The 17,583-nt window shown below is 41.0% G+C and overlaps 6 protein-coding genes across 6 annotated transcripts; 3 read left to right on the top strand and 3 right to left on the bottom strand.

The window, feature by feature from the left end:
• Positions 1-255: 255 nt before the first annotated feature.
• Positions 256-2,302, bottom strand: RPS18_1 (ribosomal 40S subunit protein S18B; the record flags this gene model as incomplete). Its single annotated transcript, XM_064824481.1, has 2 exons — positions 256-2,021; positions 2,080-2,302. 2 exons carry the CDS (start codon positions 2,300-2,302, stop codon positions 256-258), a joined length of 1,989 nt encoding a protein of 662 aa, XP_064677417.1.
• Positions 2,303-4,507: 2,205 nt separating this feature from the next.
• On the bottom strand, positions 4,508-7,909 carry ATC70_005183 (uncharacterized protein; the record flags this gene model as incomplete). Its single annotated transcript, XM_064824480.1, has 2 exons — positions 4,508-6,573; positions 6,622-7,909. The coding sequence occupies 2 exons, from the start codon at positions 7,907-7,909 to the stop codon at positions 4,508-4,510; spliced, it is 3,354 nt and encodes a 1,117-aa protein (XP_064677416.1).
• A 476-nt stretch (positions 7,910-8,385) lies between these two features.
• vps16 (Vacuolar protein sorting-associated protein 16) lies at positions 8,386-9,828 on the bottom strand (the record flags this gene model as incomplete). Its single annotated transcript, XM_064824479.1, has 1 exon — positions 8,386-9,828. One exon carries the CDS (start codon positions 9,826-9,828, stop codon positions 8,386-8,388), a length of 1,443 nt encoding a protein of 480 aa, XP_064677415.1.
• A 1,291-nt stretch (positions 9,829-11,119) lies between these two features.
• On the top strand, positions 11,120-12,313 carry ATC70_005181 (uncharacterized protein; the record flags this gene model as incomplete). The annotated part of the gene is made up of 6 exons (XM_064824478.1): positions 11,120-11,324; positions 11,385-11,431; positions 11,493-11,681; positions 11,742-11,766; positions 11,815-12,103; positions 12,157-12,313. 6 exons carry the CDS (start codon positions 11,120-11,122, stop codon positions 12,311-12,313), a joined length of 912 nt encoding a protein of 303 aa, XP_064677414.1.
• Positions 12,314-13,047: 734 nt separating this feature from the next.
• ATC70_005180 (uncharacterized protein) lies at positions 13,048-15,281 on the top strand (the record flags this gene model as incomplete). The annotated part of the gene is made up of 2 exons (XM_064824477.1): positions 13,048-14,965; positions 15,052-15,281. 2 exons carry the CDS (start codon positions 13,048-13,050, stop codon positions 15,279-15,281), a joined length of 2,148 nt encoding a protein of 715 aa, XP_064677413.1.
• A 773-nt stretch (positions 15,282-16,054) lies between these two features.
• Positions 16,055-17,424, top strand: ATC70_005179 (uncharacterized protein; the record flags this gene model as incomplete). The annotated part of the gene is made up of 7 exons (XM_064824476.1): positions 16,055-16,240; positions 16,304-16,335; positions 16,446-16,539; positions 16,611-16,877; positions 16,943-16,982; positions 17,045-17,161; positions 17,216-17,424. The coding sequence occupies 7 exons, from the start codon at positions 16,055-16,057 to the stop codon at positions 17,422-17,424; spliced, it is 945 nt and encodes a 314-aa protein (XP_064677412.1).
• Between the last annotated feature and the right edge of the window lie 159 nt (positions 17,425-17,583).

Raw genomic sequence — 17,583 nt, 5'->3', positions numbered from 1 at the left:
TGTACATTAATTAAGCATGTCCTACTACTACGAGTCTATTTTACAGCACATTATTACTACTATTCCTGTTATTATTATTACCCACCCCCCCCCCCCTTCTTTTTTTTTTTTTTTTTTTTTTTTTTTTTTTGAAAAAAAAAAAGCCTCTTACTATTTACTATTAAACCAAGCCAAAATGCTTTTTTGCTTGTAATCATATATTTAGACTGTTTATTTGTGCATTCATCAAGAGGTCGTACAATGCAACTCTAAAATTTATTCTCCTTGCTCATCATCACCTGGAAGCACAAATCCAAATTGACTCAACATGTTACCTACAGGGCCTGGTAAACCCTGTTGGCTCTTGAAGCTCTCCAAAACGTTCTTTACAAGATTCAACTGTACATCCACCGGTGCTTCCTCGTCCTCCTCGACATCCTCCTCGCCCTCGTTTGACTCGGCAGTTGTTAATTTAGCAAATGATCCGCTGATCTTGTCGTGGCTGTAGATTTCTTGATCCATTTCGTCCATTACATGGGATAAATCATGTTCCTGCTCCTCCTCTTGCCCGTCTGTAGAAGGAACACCTCTCAAAATGCTCATGAATTTGTCCATATCAAACTGAATAGCACCTTGATCATCATCATCGTCGTCGTCGCTATCGTCATCCTCATCATCCTCATCTCTGGTATCATTGGGAAACTCCACGCCGTCAATGCCACTTTTACTGTTCTCCACAAAATGCTCGAGATTTGACATGATGGCTTCTAAATCCATTGATTCATCCCTGCTCTTATCACCACTGCCGCCAAAGTCCTTTTGTAAATCAGCCATCATGCTTTGATTCATATGTCCCATTCGTTTCATGAGCAATTCTTCCAGTTGCTGAGGGTCCACATTCATCCAGTCATCGCTGTCTTCCACATGCAGGTTGAGGCTGAGTAGCTTGTTCAGGGATTCTTGAGAGTATTGCGCCAGTAATGCATCGATGCGCTGCTTGACACTCTGACTAGGCGTTGATAACACATGGCTGCTGCCTTCAAATGTCGTCTCTTCAGCTTCCACATCCAAATCATCCAATGAAATGTACTTTTCACCCACTTGATCTTGCTCCTTCTTCCTGTATTCCAGATATTGCTCTTTGGATTGCTTATCAAGCAGTCCATACAATTGAGATCCCTTCTTTTCTGATCTAAAGTAGCCCAACTTGACTAAATGCGCCACGTAAGCAGTGTATTTCTTGTCGTTTTCAAAATCGTATGTGTCAATCGTGTCGTTATCTGCGTGATCTGATGCACTGTTGCTGTTGTGGTATAGCATTTCCAATCCACATGCGACCTTCATTCCCAATTCAGCAAACTTGAATTGTTTCTTTTCCTTCACAGAGGGCAATCGGAATGGCTTGGGTGCATAGAATTTTTGACTGACAGTCTGTGCATACGTTGTCTTTGTGAATTGGATAACAGTTTCTGTTAATCCTGACTGCGGTGAAAATGTCTTCATGGTGGCGCATGCTTTCAGGGAAATGGGGTCTCTGAGATAAAACGCTTCAATAGCTAATGTGATGAGTTGAGGTTCTGATAATAATACAAATGCTGCTTGGCTGGGTAGAATACAGCCAGCTCGATGGATCTCCTTCAATGCTGCAGAGGGATAATCGCTGATACGGTCCATGATGGCCTGTTGAATGGCTGGTGATGCCAGCGTGCTTTTACTGTTGGACCGTATTAAATCAATTGCTTTTTGTCGCATCAAGGGTCCAGAAGTGGCTTGCAGTATATCGGCTGGTGATGTGGGTAATGGTATAATATGCACTTGACCGTTATACAAGTAGACTCTGTTTTGACTGTTGGAGGGATCTAACCAGGCTGGAATATCTAGGGCTGCTTCTATCAGCAAGACATCGCCATCATTATCTACAAGTGATATCACTGATTCTGGTATTAAGCTGGATACTGTCTTGAGGATATATACAATAAACCATTCATCATTGACACAATCGCCAAAGCGAGAGGCACCAAATAAGAATGGATAGGATGGATCTAACATCGAGTGGTATTAATCTAGAGGGTCACACATTGACGTTTCATCTGGACGTACCTTGTTTTTGATCGTAGGCTATAGACAGATGGAATCTATCCTTCTGCCATAGGTAGCCATCGACGATGGGCTGCACATGTGAGTTGATCATGTCTAACGCATCTTTGAGAGAGTCCATCATGTCTGACTCATTGCCTTTCTTGGGTAGATACACTGCATATTGAATGTAGTCAATCTCTTTGGCAGAGGACCCTCGAAAAACATCCTGCAATGTGTCCATCATAAAGCGAGAGAATAAAGCAGAAAAAGACCTTAAAACACTTTTGCTACGATTTCGTTTGAAATCAGAAAAATTTTGACAGAGCGATCACAAGCATTACAGTATTTTCGGCTACACTTGAGAAGATTATGAAATAAGTATTTAGACGACAACTCTTAATAAAAATGGACTTCATTAATTATATTCCAAATGCAAACTACATTCGGTAGGGAATTTCCTTTGAATAATACATGGAGGGGGGGGGGACTTTATTCAAGCATTTTTCAAAATACTTTTTTAAAGTGTTGAGCAATGTTGACAAGGCGAGATAAATGGACATTACTAGGAACCAAGTAGCACTCTTTTTACGCTTTGGCTGGTATTAAGCAGCCTTTTTGGATTAAGCATGCTCCCGTTAATGATTTTACAATCAATTAGCAAAAACTACTTTTTATTTTTACCGTCTTTCCTCTGTTCAATGCTTTCAACATTTTCTGTGAACGGCAACCCAGAGCCTCAGAGATTTAGTCAACAGCTGCGATTGAGACAACAACACCAAAAGTGCTCGACCATCGAGAAAACCCCGTCGTAATAAAAAAAAAAAAAAAAAACTAGATAACATATTGTTTGAAATACTAAAGAACGTGGAACTAATGTTTATTTTGTTCCAAAGTTGATATTATTGATAACACCCGGTTTAACGAAACTGACCATCTTTTTGAAAAAAATGTTGATTATGATCCAAATTCCCCTACTTAATGCTGCAGACATGTTATGCAGCCCATGAATCGTCAATGTCCAGACTAACGTTGTTAAATAAAGAATGCAAGAAAATAACATAATTAACACTAGTGCTATGATTTGCCACCTACTTTCCATACGCTTCAAAAGCAGCTATTACTGTATTGTCTTCATGATAAGAAGGGCATTGAGTTTGCCACAGCCCCACCAGCCGCCAAAAATAATTCCAATTCAGACTCTTGGTCTACTCCAGATTGGCCAGATTTTGGTGGTTTTTTTTTGACCTGATTGAAACTGTTTTACCAGATTCGACTACAAAAATACGATAATTATCCTATCTTTCTTTAAGCTTTCTTGAAGTACTTTTCAAGACACATCCAATGATACCAAGTAAGATAGATGTTTTGAATAAACTTATTGAGCAATTTATGAAAATTTAAAAAAGAGGTTTTTGGCCAAAAAGTCCAAATTATACATATCAAGGTCCCACAAAGATGATATCAGGGGTTACGTTAGATTGATAGAAACATTTTGATTCAAGATATATACCATAGTAAAAGTCTTCATTACCAAGGCCAAAAACGCGATTGTTTGATTTTCGCCGAAAATCACGAGGGGTACCTCATGCTTTTTGGTCGATTTTTGTTCATGTTTTTTTTTTTTGATCCCCAAAAAGTTGAGCAATGGTCGCAATAAGTAACTGTTAGATGAGAGCAATTATTTGGTGCTATTCTGACCATCTAAAACGAGCATTTTCACCATCCTTCATGACTGAGGTAGCCAAGGTAGAAGCCAAGGCTCCAGAGTTGATCGATGTGGTACTTATCCCGTAGGTGAATACAGTCATAGGCTGTTGTAAATAGTCATGGAACAATGAAGATCTTGATGAACAGTATGTACCAATTTCGCGGAATTTTGTTTTGACTTGCCAAAGTTGCATCAGTCTTGAGTGTGTGTAAATGGAATTTAAGTTGGTAGTATTGTCAAACACCAAAGCGTCAGACCATGATTGGGAGTCCAGGTAGATTTTGTATGTATTTCGAATTGGGTTGTGGAGGTATAACGAAATTCATAGTGTTGGCTCCACATTCCGGATGATCGACCAAGTTGCCAATACGTACGCTAGAGGTTACAAGGGCATTGAAGAGGAGGACACCAAGTATAAGCTTCATAGCATTGTTTATTCCTTCTAACTGGTGCATAGTACCTATCCAGAAATCGTTGTTGCCTGAGGATGGTACTAATGTTGATAGGTGGGTGGATCCAATAGAGCTTCGTTGTTCAGCACGGTTATCAATATCAGGGTCACTTTTTTTTTTTTAAATTTTGTTTATTGATTGATTCGCGTACACTGAGAGTAATAGGTCAGAGTGAAGAGGCGAGTGCAATTTAGATAAAGAATTGGATAACTATAAGCTAAAATATGAAGAATAATATACTAAACTAAACTTATATAAAAAAAAAAACTATCTAATAATTGGCTTTGGATTACAGGAGGGAATGGCACTGATCTTCTGCAATGGTCTGACGAACACTGGTTCGAATACTGGCCAATATCGCTGTATGGTCCATAGGAACATTGTCATAGATGAACCTCATGTGGGCAAGCCACAGTTGACCAAGGGTGATGATGAGGATTCGGAAAGGCTTGATTCCAGCAATTTGGCAATACCAAACGTTGGAGAAATCAAGTTGCAGAAGAGCCTCTTTAATATCTAGAATCGAGGTGGTAGGCCACAGAAACTCGAAGATGACTCCCTGCCAAACTTTCTCTTTAGAAGGACAATGAAAGAGGAGGTGACTTGGGGAATCGTTCATAGACAAACAAACTGGACAGAGAGGAGACACAAAGACTTTGGGCATAATAAAATGCAAAAATCGACGGTGAGGAATTCGACCCAGAATGAGACGGTATATCACATTACGTTGGACAGTGGTAAGAGACAGGGACCAAAAAAATTTCCAGCTGGACGCAGAGATTTTGCGCAATGCCAAAGGAGAGACCACAGACGAAAGGACAGCCTGACGAAATGCCTTAGCCGAGGCCTGAACATTACCAAGAGGTTGATCATCAAGGAGACGAAACTGCTCAATCAAAGGAGCAAATGAGACGACTGAATCCTCTAAAGGAGCTGGGCTACAGACTGGCTCGAAGTAAGGTTGAAACTGTAATTTCCCTGTCGCTAGGCCTTTGAACACTGTGGAGGGAGTTCTTTTCCAGGTGAGCAGAGAGGGGTCGCGAGTATCCTTCCAATGGACGAAATTGAGCCGGGAATCATACTGAAAAACGTCGGCCACCATCATTTCTTTGACACGAAGAGGAAGCACGAAGCTGGAGGAGGGAGGGACAAACACTGCAGCCTGCAGTGGCAACGCCATAGCAGTAGCTGTATTAATGCGGGCAGAGCCAAAAGAACGAGGGAGATAATCAACAGCACGATATATCATATCCACAGTGCCAGTTCGTTGTTTCAGTAACCCTTGAGAACGAGACGAGGGAAAAAGCAAAGGGATTTGGTGAAATTGGCAGTTGTTAACATTTCGAATGTGATGGCTGAGAAGAGATGACACAGGATGGGCATCAATGGTGGATTGATCATACACCAACAAAGGTTGCAACCATCGAAAGTACAACGCCGAAGCTTGTAGCTGGATGTCGATCACCCCGAGACCACCTAGTTCCTTTGGGAGAGTCCAGACAGACCATGGGATGACGGGGAATATGTTCTTTCTCAAAAATTGTATGGCAAGAGATCTCAGCTGTTTGAAGTCTGCCAGAGTCAACGGAGTAACCCGTAGGATGTACCAAAGTTTGGAGAGCAAAAGAGAGTTCAAGACAGTAGCTCGACCGACAACCGACAGTGATCGAGTAGAATGTATTTGAGTGGCAATTTTGATCTTTGTTACCAGCGAGCCCATGAAGTTGACACGTTGGAGACGACTTTGAACCAAAGGAAACCCCAAATAGATTAAAGGTACATCGTCTTCGACGGAATGTAGATGATTGATGTGGATTTGAGCCAACGAGGTCTCCCAAATATCCCATGTATCTCTGCCAGATACCGAAAAAGCCTCCACCTTATCGTAGTTGAATTTGGCATTGGAAGCGCCGCAATACCTGGACATATGTATTTGCAACCGAGCGAGATCAGCAGAATCGTGGACAAATACCAAGGCATCATCAGCATAACAAAGAAGCTTGGTTCGTTCAGTTCCCATAAGGTACCCTTGGAATTGACGATCGTTAATAATGGCCAACAAGAAGGGTTCAAAAGCTAGATTGTATAGGATTGGAGACAGTGGATCACCCTGCTTCAAACCTCTCAGTTTCGCCACTTCGGACGATAAGTGTCCATTGAAGTTGATGCGAATCAGGTTGTCACCCATTAACTTGTAGATGCATTTCACCAAAGGACGGGGGAAGCCAAATTTCAGCAAGACGTGCCGAAGGTAGTCTAAATTTACACGATCATATGCCTTTTCTTGATCAAGGAGAAGGCCAATATCAGCATCCAAAGAGCCAAATGTAGGATCGTCGTCCCGTTGTTCCGCAACTGTCCATTTTCATTGTGCGTCTTCCATGATTAGTTGACAAATCATACCATTTTCAGCAATATATCGTCCTGGAATGAATCCTAACTGGTGGCGGCTGATAAGCTGGGTAGAGACGTCCATGATACGCCGGTTGATGCATCGAGTAAAAAGCTTGTAATCCGAGTTGGCCAAGGATAAAGGTCGATAGTTTTTCATGTGAGTTGGATCGCCTTTCTTGTACAAAAGACACATAATGGTTTCGTTCCAAGATTTAGGAAACTTACCCTTCTGTAGAGCTGTGTTGAATACATCGGTGACAAGGGCCTGCAACGGAGGATATTTCAAAACCAAGTACAGAATCTCGTAAGGCAGGCCATCTGGGCCAGGGCTACTGAGTCTGCGGGTGTGTTTGCTATCTTCCAAGAGTTCTTCCATGTCGATTGATAACATCAGAGATTCCTGCTGTTCACTAGAGATTTTCAAATGACCAGGAATGGATCGGATCAAGGTACTAAGAGCTACTGAATCAGTTGGGTCGGGAGTAAATAGAGTAGAGTAGAAGTTAGTCGCTATGGTGGAGATACCCTGTTGATCGCGACAGAGTTCATCAGTAGTGGGGTCCCTCAATTCAGTGATAGAGCGCTGATTCTCTCTGGCCAAAGCTCTCCTCTTCAGGAAACCAGCAGACTTCTCACCATTTTCCCTCCAAAACTTGCCGGCTTTGAGAATCTCAATTTCCGCTATAGTGTGTTGCAGTAGTTTGATTTGAGTATTGACATGATCTAGGCCTTGGAAAACCAAACCTCTATGCTTGTGTTGTCTCATCATCTTGTTTCGCTTGGACAATAACTGATGCAGTTGTTTCTTCCTCCAATTCAGATCTTCTAATTGAAATGACTTGATGTAAATCTTGACTTCAGCTTTTACCCAATCCCACTGTTGTTGAGGAATAGAAAAGGATTTGATTAGTGTAAATTGCTCTTCATTAGCCAAGAGAAATTCGGCTAATGCCTTGCGAAACTGTCGATTGCGAGCCAAAAATGGGTTAGCCTTCCAGCTGCCAGGTCCTCGTCCATTGTTGTCTTGATACTTGAAAGTGAAGCCTAATAATTCATGATCCGTCCATTCTGGAGAGAGATACTGTTGATGGATACTAGGAATTTGATGATGAGCATTCGTGCTGCAAAACACATAATCCAAGATGGCCGAGTTTCTCCCACTATGCCATGTTATCTGTTTGTCATCTCCAAAAATGTCAATGTAGTAGTCATCTAACAGATCCGTCCATTCCTTAGGGGCGCTAGACAATGTTCCGTCCATCCTTCGATCCTTGTATTGATAATTAAAGTCCCCCATAATAAAAGTGTTGTGTAGTGTGTTGGTAATAGTATCCTTAACAATGGGTATGTCAAGGAGTTCTGTATAAAAGGCTGATCGAGCTGATGGAAGCGATGATCGACCATATATGTTTAGAATAGTTGCAATTGGTGTTGTAGTTGTAGATTCCTGTATATCGCGAGTTAGGTGAACAGAAGCTAGTATATAGCGTCCCTCATCGATGCCTTCCGATATAAGATTAATTGTTAAATGTTTGTTGAGGGCTATGATGCCACAATGTTGTGTCCAGAGACTTGATTTGCTGATAAAATGATTATTGAGTATGTCAATTGATGTTGAGTTTGTAGCATGTGTTTCTTGTAACACCAGTATATCATATTCTAGTGTTCGAAGATATCGAATGAATTGTTGTCTTTTTTTGGGATTTTCTGATTTGATTAAGCCACGGCAATTGAGGGTGGCTATTTTGAGTTGATAGTGGATATTATTCATATTTAAAGATTGGTGGAAGGTGGTGAACCTGGAGGTGCAGGTGGTGTCAAATTCCTATCAATCGTATCCGTATCATCACCAGACATGCGCCTGGCATCACTGTGGGGGTTAGAGGTTTCAGCGTGTTGATATCTGGCATAACCGATATCTAAAGATCCTTCCTGGCGGGTTAACTTCTTCGCTGCTTTCGAGGGATCAAATTCAGGATGAGATCTGCGCACATCCTTGGAAACACTGTTTAATGCATCCGCATCAGAAAACTTTGTATTCGTGTTGTTCTCTTCCATAATGGTATCTCCAGTTATTTTGGTTTGTTGTTGAGAAGCTTCAGGGGAGGGTGCATCAGCATTAGGTTGAGGAGCATCCTGCATGATATGATCCTTGTCTTCTACTGGTTTGCTTCGACGTTCAGAATCGGCCCTCTTTGGAAGAGTAGGCTTGGCTCCCTTTCGTTCCTTGGGCTTAGCAGAAGTTCTGTCAACAGCACGAACCTTTGCAGGTACCGATTCTGCGTTGTTTCTATCACAATTCTTCGATACATGTCCACGTTTGTTGCAGTGGTAGCATATTGCCCATTTGTGGTAGTCTGGGCAGTCAGCACGACAGTGATCAGGTTTCTGACACTGGCGGCAAAAGGCTGGCATTTGATCCCATTGTAATAGGATTTGTCGCTGGTCATCTTCCTTCGAGCGAGTGTCCCAAATGATAACTCTCTTGAGAGGTTCCAAGTGTCGCTGTCCACTACATTCAACTCCAGCTTCATGTGAATCCATACATTCATTACCAGGAACATTGGATAAGGTGAGATTGAGGGTGACATATCCTTCACCTTGAAAGATACCAGTCTCTGTCTTGAAAATACCATGATCCAATACGTCTCCAAAACAAGAGAAGCGCTCCGCCATTTCTTTCTTCAGCTGGACAGCAGGAAGAAAAGGTAGCTTCTCCATAGTGATACGCACAATGTTGGCATCTTCGGTAAAAGAGGGAAAGCCCTTCAGGTAGGTCCCATCCTCCAAGGTAATTCCCTGTTCGATGAGAGTTTTTCGGCCAGCTGCATTTGGTAGCCAAAGAGTTTCCAAGAATTGGTGACCAAGGTAGTGTCTAGTTTGTTTTCGATATCCTAGAAAATCCTCATACAGATCATCTCTTTCTGCCTCTTCATTGAACTTGACAAGTGCCTTGTCCAGAAGAGTTCTATCTTTAACTGTAGTCAAGTCTATGAATACCGAGTCCTCTTCTATACCATTCATGAATGGTCGAACCATTGCAATAGGTTTGGGAGGAGTGGTGTTAGCTGCAGACGCGTTCTGGATCGAGTCGGCAGGAGGGGTGATCAACGTAGGGTTGAATGAAACATTTTGCTGTTGTTGTCGTAGTTTGCCCTTCTTGTTGTTGCGAACGACATAAGTCCACAACTCAGGAAGTGGGTGTTGCGATGTCATTGATACAGAATAGATTGCCACGCAAAAACGTTCAAAAGCATATCAGGGTCACGATCATACACTTCTAATGATAAAACAAGCAAACTGCGATGATTTTCAGAGTCAATCATTACAGATCCAAATAAACCCTCTTGCCATCATGAATCGTTGGTTAGGCTTGATCTCCCAATCTTGGTTCAATGTTGCAATTATATCCTTGTTCAATTCAATATAATATCGTTTTGATAGGTATTGGGATATCCCACCAAATTCACCGATGCTGTGAACAGTATCGCAAGTTGGAAACTTTTAGACCAGAGGTACATCTTGAACTGGGTGCCTTAAAGTCAACTGCTGAGACTTTTCAAGCATTGTTTAAAGTTGCTCAATGCGACTTGGTGACACAATTACATCCACTTCGTTACCATCCTCATCTGATAACGCGACAGGCACTCCATTATAAAAACCTGCTAACATCAATGCTCATTTCTTGGAGTGGCGGCTTCTGTCTGTTTCACTCATGGCATACAGGAAAGCTTGATCGTATGTACGTTGAGAATTGTGATGGTCTGAAATATCATAGTTGAGTGAAACTATATATGAATTAAAAGTTGTAGAGGACACTTTGGTTGATTAGGGAGTGTTGTATTTGGGCTTGCTGAGAACGATGTCGATGAGTAATGAGGAGAAAGATACCAACAATCTATTTTAGCAATACTGATACAGGTTGAGAATATTAAAGTGCAAATACTAACCAAATCACAGAGTACCTACAACAGGCGCTTCATCCACAGAGTGGTTTTTTTTCTACAATGGGAGCAGGCTTAATTCAAAACGCTGCTTAATACCAGCCAAAGTGAAAAAAAAAGAGTGCTACTTTGGCTCCTATTTTGCCAATTATTTATTTCGAGTCTTTGACATCCAAATTTGACACCTAGATTTTATAAAAGAGCTGTTTTTCATGACACTTTTCAGTATTATAGTTGCCAAAGCAAGTGGTTTTGACACCATGTAGCACTCAAATATAGCCGAAAATACCGTAGTAGCAAGGAGGTTGCCGAGTAAAATACTTTTCTCATTTGATGATTTTAGAAATTCATCTAATAACTCTCGGTCAAAGTATCAGGGCAATGCATGCATAACACTTTACTTTTGTAAAACTACTCTATTCTGTTCATTTGAGGAGCATTGTGAAGCATTGATCAACATGAATCAAAGTGACTTAGTTCCCCCCCTTTTTTCGATAATTAAAAACGACGGATGAGATTTCGCCTCTTCGTTAAATTGGATTGTGTTTCCTCAACTTGTTGCCATGAACATGAAGGATAGAACTGCAGAATTCTACGCCCTTGCAGAACGTATCAAGAAGAGAGGCAACAACAAGAACAGGAATAGTCCTGTCATAGGCAAACAAAGCACCTCAACCACAAAAACACGCTCAGAATTCTCCAGATTAGCTGCTCAATTAGGTCGCAATATTGCAGCAACTTCGGAAAAGCTAGAGCAGCTCACATACTGTAAGTTGGTAGTATTTACAACATAGTGTGTAGGCGTCTCATATGTGTGGAAATGTATAGTGACCAGATCAAACAACGGGTTTAACGATAATCCTACTGAAGTGAATGCAAGTAGCTTCAACTTTTTTTTCTTTCAAACTACATTTGATACTAACTCGCATCTTATAGACATTACAGCAATCTTTGAAACAAGACATTACAAAGTTGAATAATCAACTTAAAATATTACAATCTGTAAAAAATGGCACTAGATCAACTTCGAAACAAGCTTCAGAACATTCAAACAATGTCATCATGTCTCTTCAATCTAAATTAGCAGATACATCATTGGGCTTTAAAGATATATTGGAAGCAGAGGTAAGGTGGATCCATGTTTTGATCAAGTGAGTGCATAGCCTGCTAATGAAAGAGATCTAGGTTGTCCATCACAATCATGCGTCAGGTATGAAGGATATATGACAAATAGCACAGCGTATTGACACACTAGCAGCGCAACCATCCTCCTCACCACAACCACGCAGACGAGTCAATGCACATTCATATCGGGATTCGCCCAACCCCACCACAGTACCTACTTATGACGATTCACCTCAATCACTAGGTATTCCCATGATATCACAACAACAGCAACAGCAACAACAAATGCTGGAGCGTAATGACAGAAGAATCGAGTCAAGAACAAATGCCATGGAATCCATTGAAAGTACCATTGCAGAATTGGGTGGCATCTTTCAGCAGCTAGCTACCATGGTGGCAGAACAAAGAGAGACTATTCAAAGGTAGGTTTGTCAATGTGAAAGATCAAGCAAGCCTACTAAATTCTTGTTTGCAGAATCGATCAAAATACAGATGACATCGAGATGAATGTGCTGGGAGCTCAGAGCGAACTACTCAAGTACTATCAGAATATAAGCACAAACAGGGCTTTGATCATCAAGATTTTTGTCACCATCATCCTGTTCTTTTTGCTGTTCACATATATCCTATAAAGTAATACAGATTATCATCCAGTGTCATCGCTTGAAATAGACTTTCCTGCATTACATCTCGAGATGGACTCATCCTCTAAGGCAGTGTCGCAATCGAATGGTAGATGAAAGGCTACTCATCAACATGCGTAGATATTTATTTCTAGACATATTTAGTATGGACTTGCCAAAGATGCCATAAAGCTATACAATCTACAGCTAAATGCTTATTTATCTGCAGATCTACATCTGTAGATAGCCTTCATGGAAGCAGTTTGGAAGGATGGCAATCCATGTGATGTGGATTGTGTAAGGTTTCATAAAAATTTAAGATATTTGATATGATGACAACGGCGAGTTACAAGCATGAAACCGCTCGTAGTTTGTTTTGAGACATGATGCCGTCAAAATGTCATTTCACATACAAATATTAATGGTAAAATAGAATTTTTCGTTGGCTACCTCTGCCAAGTGCCGTTCTAAACTAAAAAATCTTTATTTGGTTACCTTGCAACATACCTTCAAACGTTTTTCATAATGACATATGCACTATAGAGTGTATCTCTTGCCTAAAGTGGCTCTGCACATAGCACCAAAAAGCGAAACTACTATTAACCCCCCCACGAAAAAAAAAAAAAAGAAACCCATCTCTTTTTCTCCACTCTCTTTTTTTTTTTCCTTTTACACTCTCATTATCATCATACACAACCAACCTACTTAACACCCCTGCTTTTCCGAAACCCCTTCTCTCTTAAATGTATTTTTACAATCAAGATAAAGACGATCCTCAACAACAGAATGCACTCTTTGGACACTCTTTTGACGATACTTCCACAATGAATAATCCATTTCTAAGCTTCAGTCAAAGTCTACCCTCTCAGTCATTTGATAACACATCATATCAGAATGATACCTCTCCTTCACCTTCCAACAATCAAGACATGCTATTTTCGCAGCAATTGAATGACTACAACTTTTTCGATCAAGACAATGCCTTGTTTTCGGACGCTCATTTGGATCCAAACATGCTGTTAGGAACCATGTCAAATGATGAGCAACAAGCCATCTTGTTTTCTGACCCAAATTTCATCAGACAACAGCAACTGCTGCAAGAGCAACAGCAGAAGGCAAACAAAATGATGTTGGAGAATGATAAGGACATTTCAACATCATCCTCTTCACCGTCATCCACCGTAGCAGCAGCAGCAGCAACAACTACTGCTCCACATTCAAACTTATCCGCCATGTTCAATACGCCTTCTTCTGTTAGCAGCAACACTGTACTAAAACCGCAGTTGGAGCCGATTAATTTGATTACAAGCCAAGAGCAAAAAAACAACTTTGCAAATAGTCAAAACAATAGAAGATCGATTTCTGGCAAAAGTGCATCCCTGATACCCTTATCTTCTTCTACACCCAGTAGTACTTCCGAGTCAACAGGAGGCATTGATCACCAACGCCGTTTCAACGAACTTCAAGCAAGGTTTCGTGTCAATTATGCAAAGAAATCCCAAAAGCAGCAGCAGCAACAACCACAAGATGATTTAACGGGTACATCCATGCCTATTACTTATGCTGAACAACGATCTTTCCTGTCCTCTTCCTTCACAGACGGCACTGGACCCTCACGAAGAAAGCTTTCGCTGGATCCAACATCGAGCAAATCCAATCGAATCATCCGAGAACCTGGTAAGATTAAGGTAGTAGGAGGTACAGCAGGTTACAATAGCAATGGTAACGTGGGTGGCGCTGGAAAATCAGCAACAGCAGCAGCAGCCATGGCGATGCCTATCAACATCAACAACAGTACAAACACAGCCACCATGGCTCGCACAATGCCCATTCAAATACAACGAGTGCATCGAGCCAACGCATTTCAATCATTTGATCTTGAACAGCGTCAAAAGCGATTGGACGACCAACTTGTCAAGGTGGATTTCGAGGACATTACAGTATCAGAGCTGAAGGACATGTTGAGACAGCGAGGAAAGCCAGCTACCGGTAAAAAAGCCATGCTCGTACAGCGACTGCAAGAGGAAAGAGACATGATTCAACATGCAAGAGCAAATGGTATCCCTATTGCCAATCGTAATGCACAGCCTACAACCACAAGCACAACACCCTCCTCGGGCTCGTTCTTGGCAGAAGGTAGTAGCCCTATTCTCTCTTCGCCCATGATGGAACATGCAGCTTCACTACCAGACTTGTCAAGCTCACCGACTGCCGTGGGGCTTGGTTCACTCAACCGTTCTATTGCTGACATGCACATTGGATCGCCCCCCATGACATCGCAGCAATCTCGCCGTTTTGCACCTTACAGTTCACCCAGAGTTGCCTCTACAAACAACAACAACTTGTCAGCGACAGGAAATGTAGATCTTTATTCGTCTTCCATGCCAACTGGAAGCCTTGACATGATGATGATGCAACAACATGATCAACAGCAGCAACAGATGCAAAAACAAACAGAACCCCGTGTAATGAGAGGCTTTAATTTTGGAAAGAAGTCTTATGCTCCCTTTGCTTCCTCTGCATTAGCCACGCCAGATAGAGAAGACGAGTCTGATCCATTTGATCAGTTGGAAAAGATTTCAGAGAACCCTACATACAACAACAATACCACAGGCGACATGGAATGGACCGATCCATCGATTGAACTCATGTTACAGCAAGGTTTGTAGTTCTTTTGAGAGAGAGAGAGAGAGAGAGAGAGAGAGAGAGAGAGAAAAGGAACATGGAACCTAACATGTATATTCAAGGCGACATGGAATTTCAAGATAAATCTGCAGACGAGTTGTTGTCATTTTTAGCAACATCGAACCCTGAATTTGATGGTTCACAGTTCATGTACAACAATCAAGACCTACTGAACAACAACTTTCAGAATTTTGGAGGAGGGTCAGACTTGAGTAGTGTCATGTTTGATGGATACACAACGATGGATGACCAAAACCTGCACCAGCATAGCAGTGAACATCATCATTCATAGACAACATATTATTTTATATTATTATACACACACAAGCACCACATTATTATAGAGATTACCCCCCCCCCCTTTTTTTTTCATGAATAGAAGCAAAAATTATTCTTTTTTCTTATTTAAGCATCCACAACAACCAGCAGCGCAACATAACATCCTAATAAAGCCCATCTTAACATTGATATCGGTTCTCGTCTTTGTCACACATTTCACTTGAATGTGGTGTTTTTAAAAGGCAATAAGATGTCGAATGGAGTGAGTGTACATGGAAATAACTTACACATGGCTACACAAAATAGGTTGAGTTTAACAAGTGCATCTCAAATATACAGAAATGCTTCCAAGATCGATTTCTTCTTTTTAGCAAATGAAGAAAGATTTACATTGGCAGTGGCGAGAAAAGTATCTTGGATCAAATGAATGGCCGACAAAACTCGGCTAATCGCTATAGAAAGGGCAGGACTTATACAACAGGTATTGAAACGAATATCGAGTCCGTGCACCGTATGTTAAAGACTAATAGACTTCCCCAGCACAGGAGAGCTTCTGGTTGTGTCCTACTTGAACATAGTATAGAGTACAATTTGTATAATTTATCCTTACACAAGAAGAAGGATACGCTTTAGATTTCCCTCTTTCTTTTATTTCTCTCTCTCTCTCTCTCTCTTTTTCTTTATGAAATCATGGGCCAAAATATCTCGATAACGAACCACAATGGCGTTTTAAAACTTAAGCGCAACAGGAGGAAAACTAGAAAACCATCATCAGTAGAAAACAACATGTCGGCGACATCACCGACAATCTCAAATCTCCATAAATCATCAGCTGAAAAATCGTATCAATCTTCTAGTATTATAGTGCAAGACCATGAATATAAATTTCCTAAAGCTTCATCGTCCACATCATTGGACTTGAGAGACCTGCCTTACGATACACTGAAATCAGAAGATGACAGAATGAATGCTGTATGTTTTGGGTTCCCGTTGACACTGTTGCTGATTTACTGATACATACATACATTTTACCAGAATCAATTTGCACTCAAGGCATTGTTTGACGGGTAAATATTTGTAGTTTCTCTCTCTCTCTCTCTCTCTCTCTCTGTGTGTTCCGCACATCAAGTTTCACAGCCTTACCTATACTAAAGCTCTAAAACAAAACTGCTTGTAGAAACTATCTCAAAGAGGTTGGCAAACGCATTGATTTCGAATCAACAAATACAAAAGTGCTCGATATTGGCTGCGGTGCAGGTGGCTGGGTGATGGTTTGTGTTCTTCTTCGCATTCATTCATTTATGATATAAATTAACATTGTTGATGTTACACTGCTGTACAGGACATGGCGACCGAACATCCGGCAACTCATTTTATAGGATTAGACAAAGTTTCTTTATTTCCACAGTGTATCAGACCTGCCAATGTATCTTTTGTCCAGCATGATGCCACATTAGGCCTACCTTACGAGGATAATACGTTTGATCTAGTACATATGAGAATGTTCTTGATTGCCTTTAACAAGTTTCAGTATGCCGAATGTATGAAGGAAGTTTTCCGTGTAACAAAGCCAAATGGCATCGTTCAATTACTAGAAGTCGAGATGGTGGTAAGCATTGCGGCATGGGCTTATGCGTTGTTGAATGAATCACATAATAAATTGGATATGCACAGGATGATGGCGATGACCTAGTGAAAGAGTTTGGTGCGGCTAGCAAGTATACACACTCGACGCAGACAATCCAATGTGATAATCTAACCCTAATCTTTCTCTAGTCGAGAAAATCATGGCAGCAAATGATCAAGATGCCATGATTGCGCAAAAGTTATCCAGCATCATGTCAACTAGCGGATTCACGCCAATTCAACAAGTCAGAAAATCATTCAGGCTCAGTAAGTGTGTCTATTTAGCTGTATATGTCTCCACTACTCATGTAAGTTCCATAGACAATCACCCTCTTGCATCCGAATTTCTCTACATTTTCGACGTTTCTCTCGACACTGTCAAACGAATCGTATTCGCTGTATACGACCTTACAACAGAAGAAGAATATAAACGGTGGAAACGAAAGTGGTTAGAGAGCAGGAAAAACACATCTACATCAACATGGTGGTGTGCTGCTGGTCAGAAAGTGGTAGTAGCGGCAAATCAGTAACAGTTTCAGCGTCTATCCTTTTACCGTGTTAATTATATTGTATATGAATAAATCCTTTTTATATTCATCATACCCTCAAGTAAATTATACTGAATTGTACAAAACATGGCAAAATTTGAAGGCAATTGAGCAGCGATTTTCCATGGTGAAAGCCGGTTA

This window comes from Mucor velutinosus (genome assembly GCF_035048745.1).
Source record: "Mucor velutinosus strain NIH1002 chromosome Unknown tig00001542, whole genome shotgun sequence".
Taxonomy (NCBI): Eukaryota; Fungi; Mucoromycota; class Mucoromycetes; order Mucorales; family Mucoraceae; genus Mucor; species Mucor velutinosus.
The sequence above is the reverse complement of the archived record's forward strand: the minus strand, read 5'-3'. Positions and strand labels throughout refer to the sequence as shown.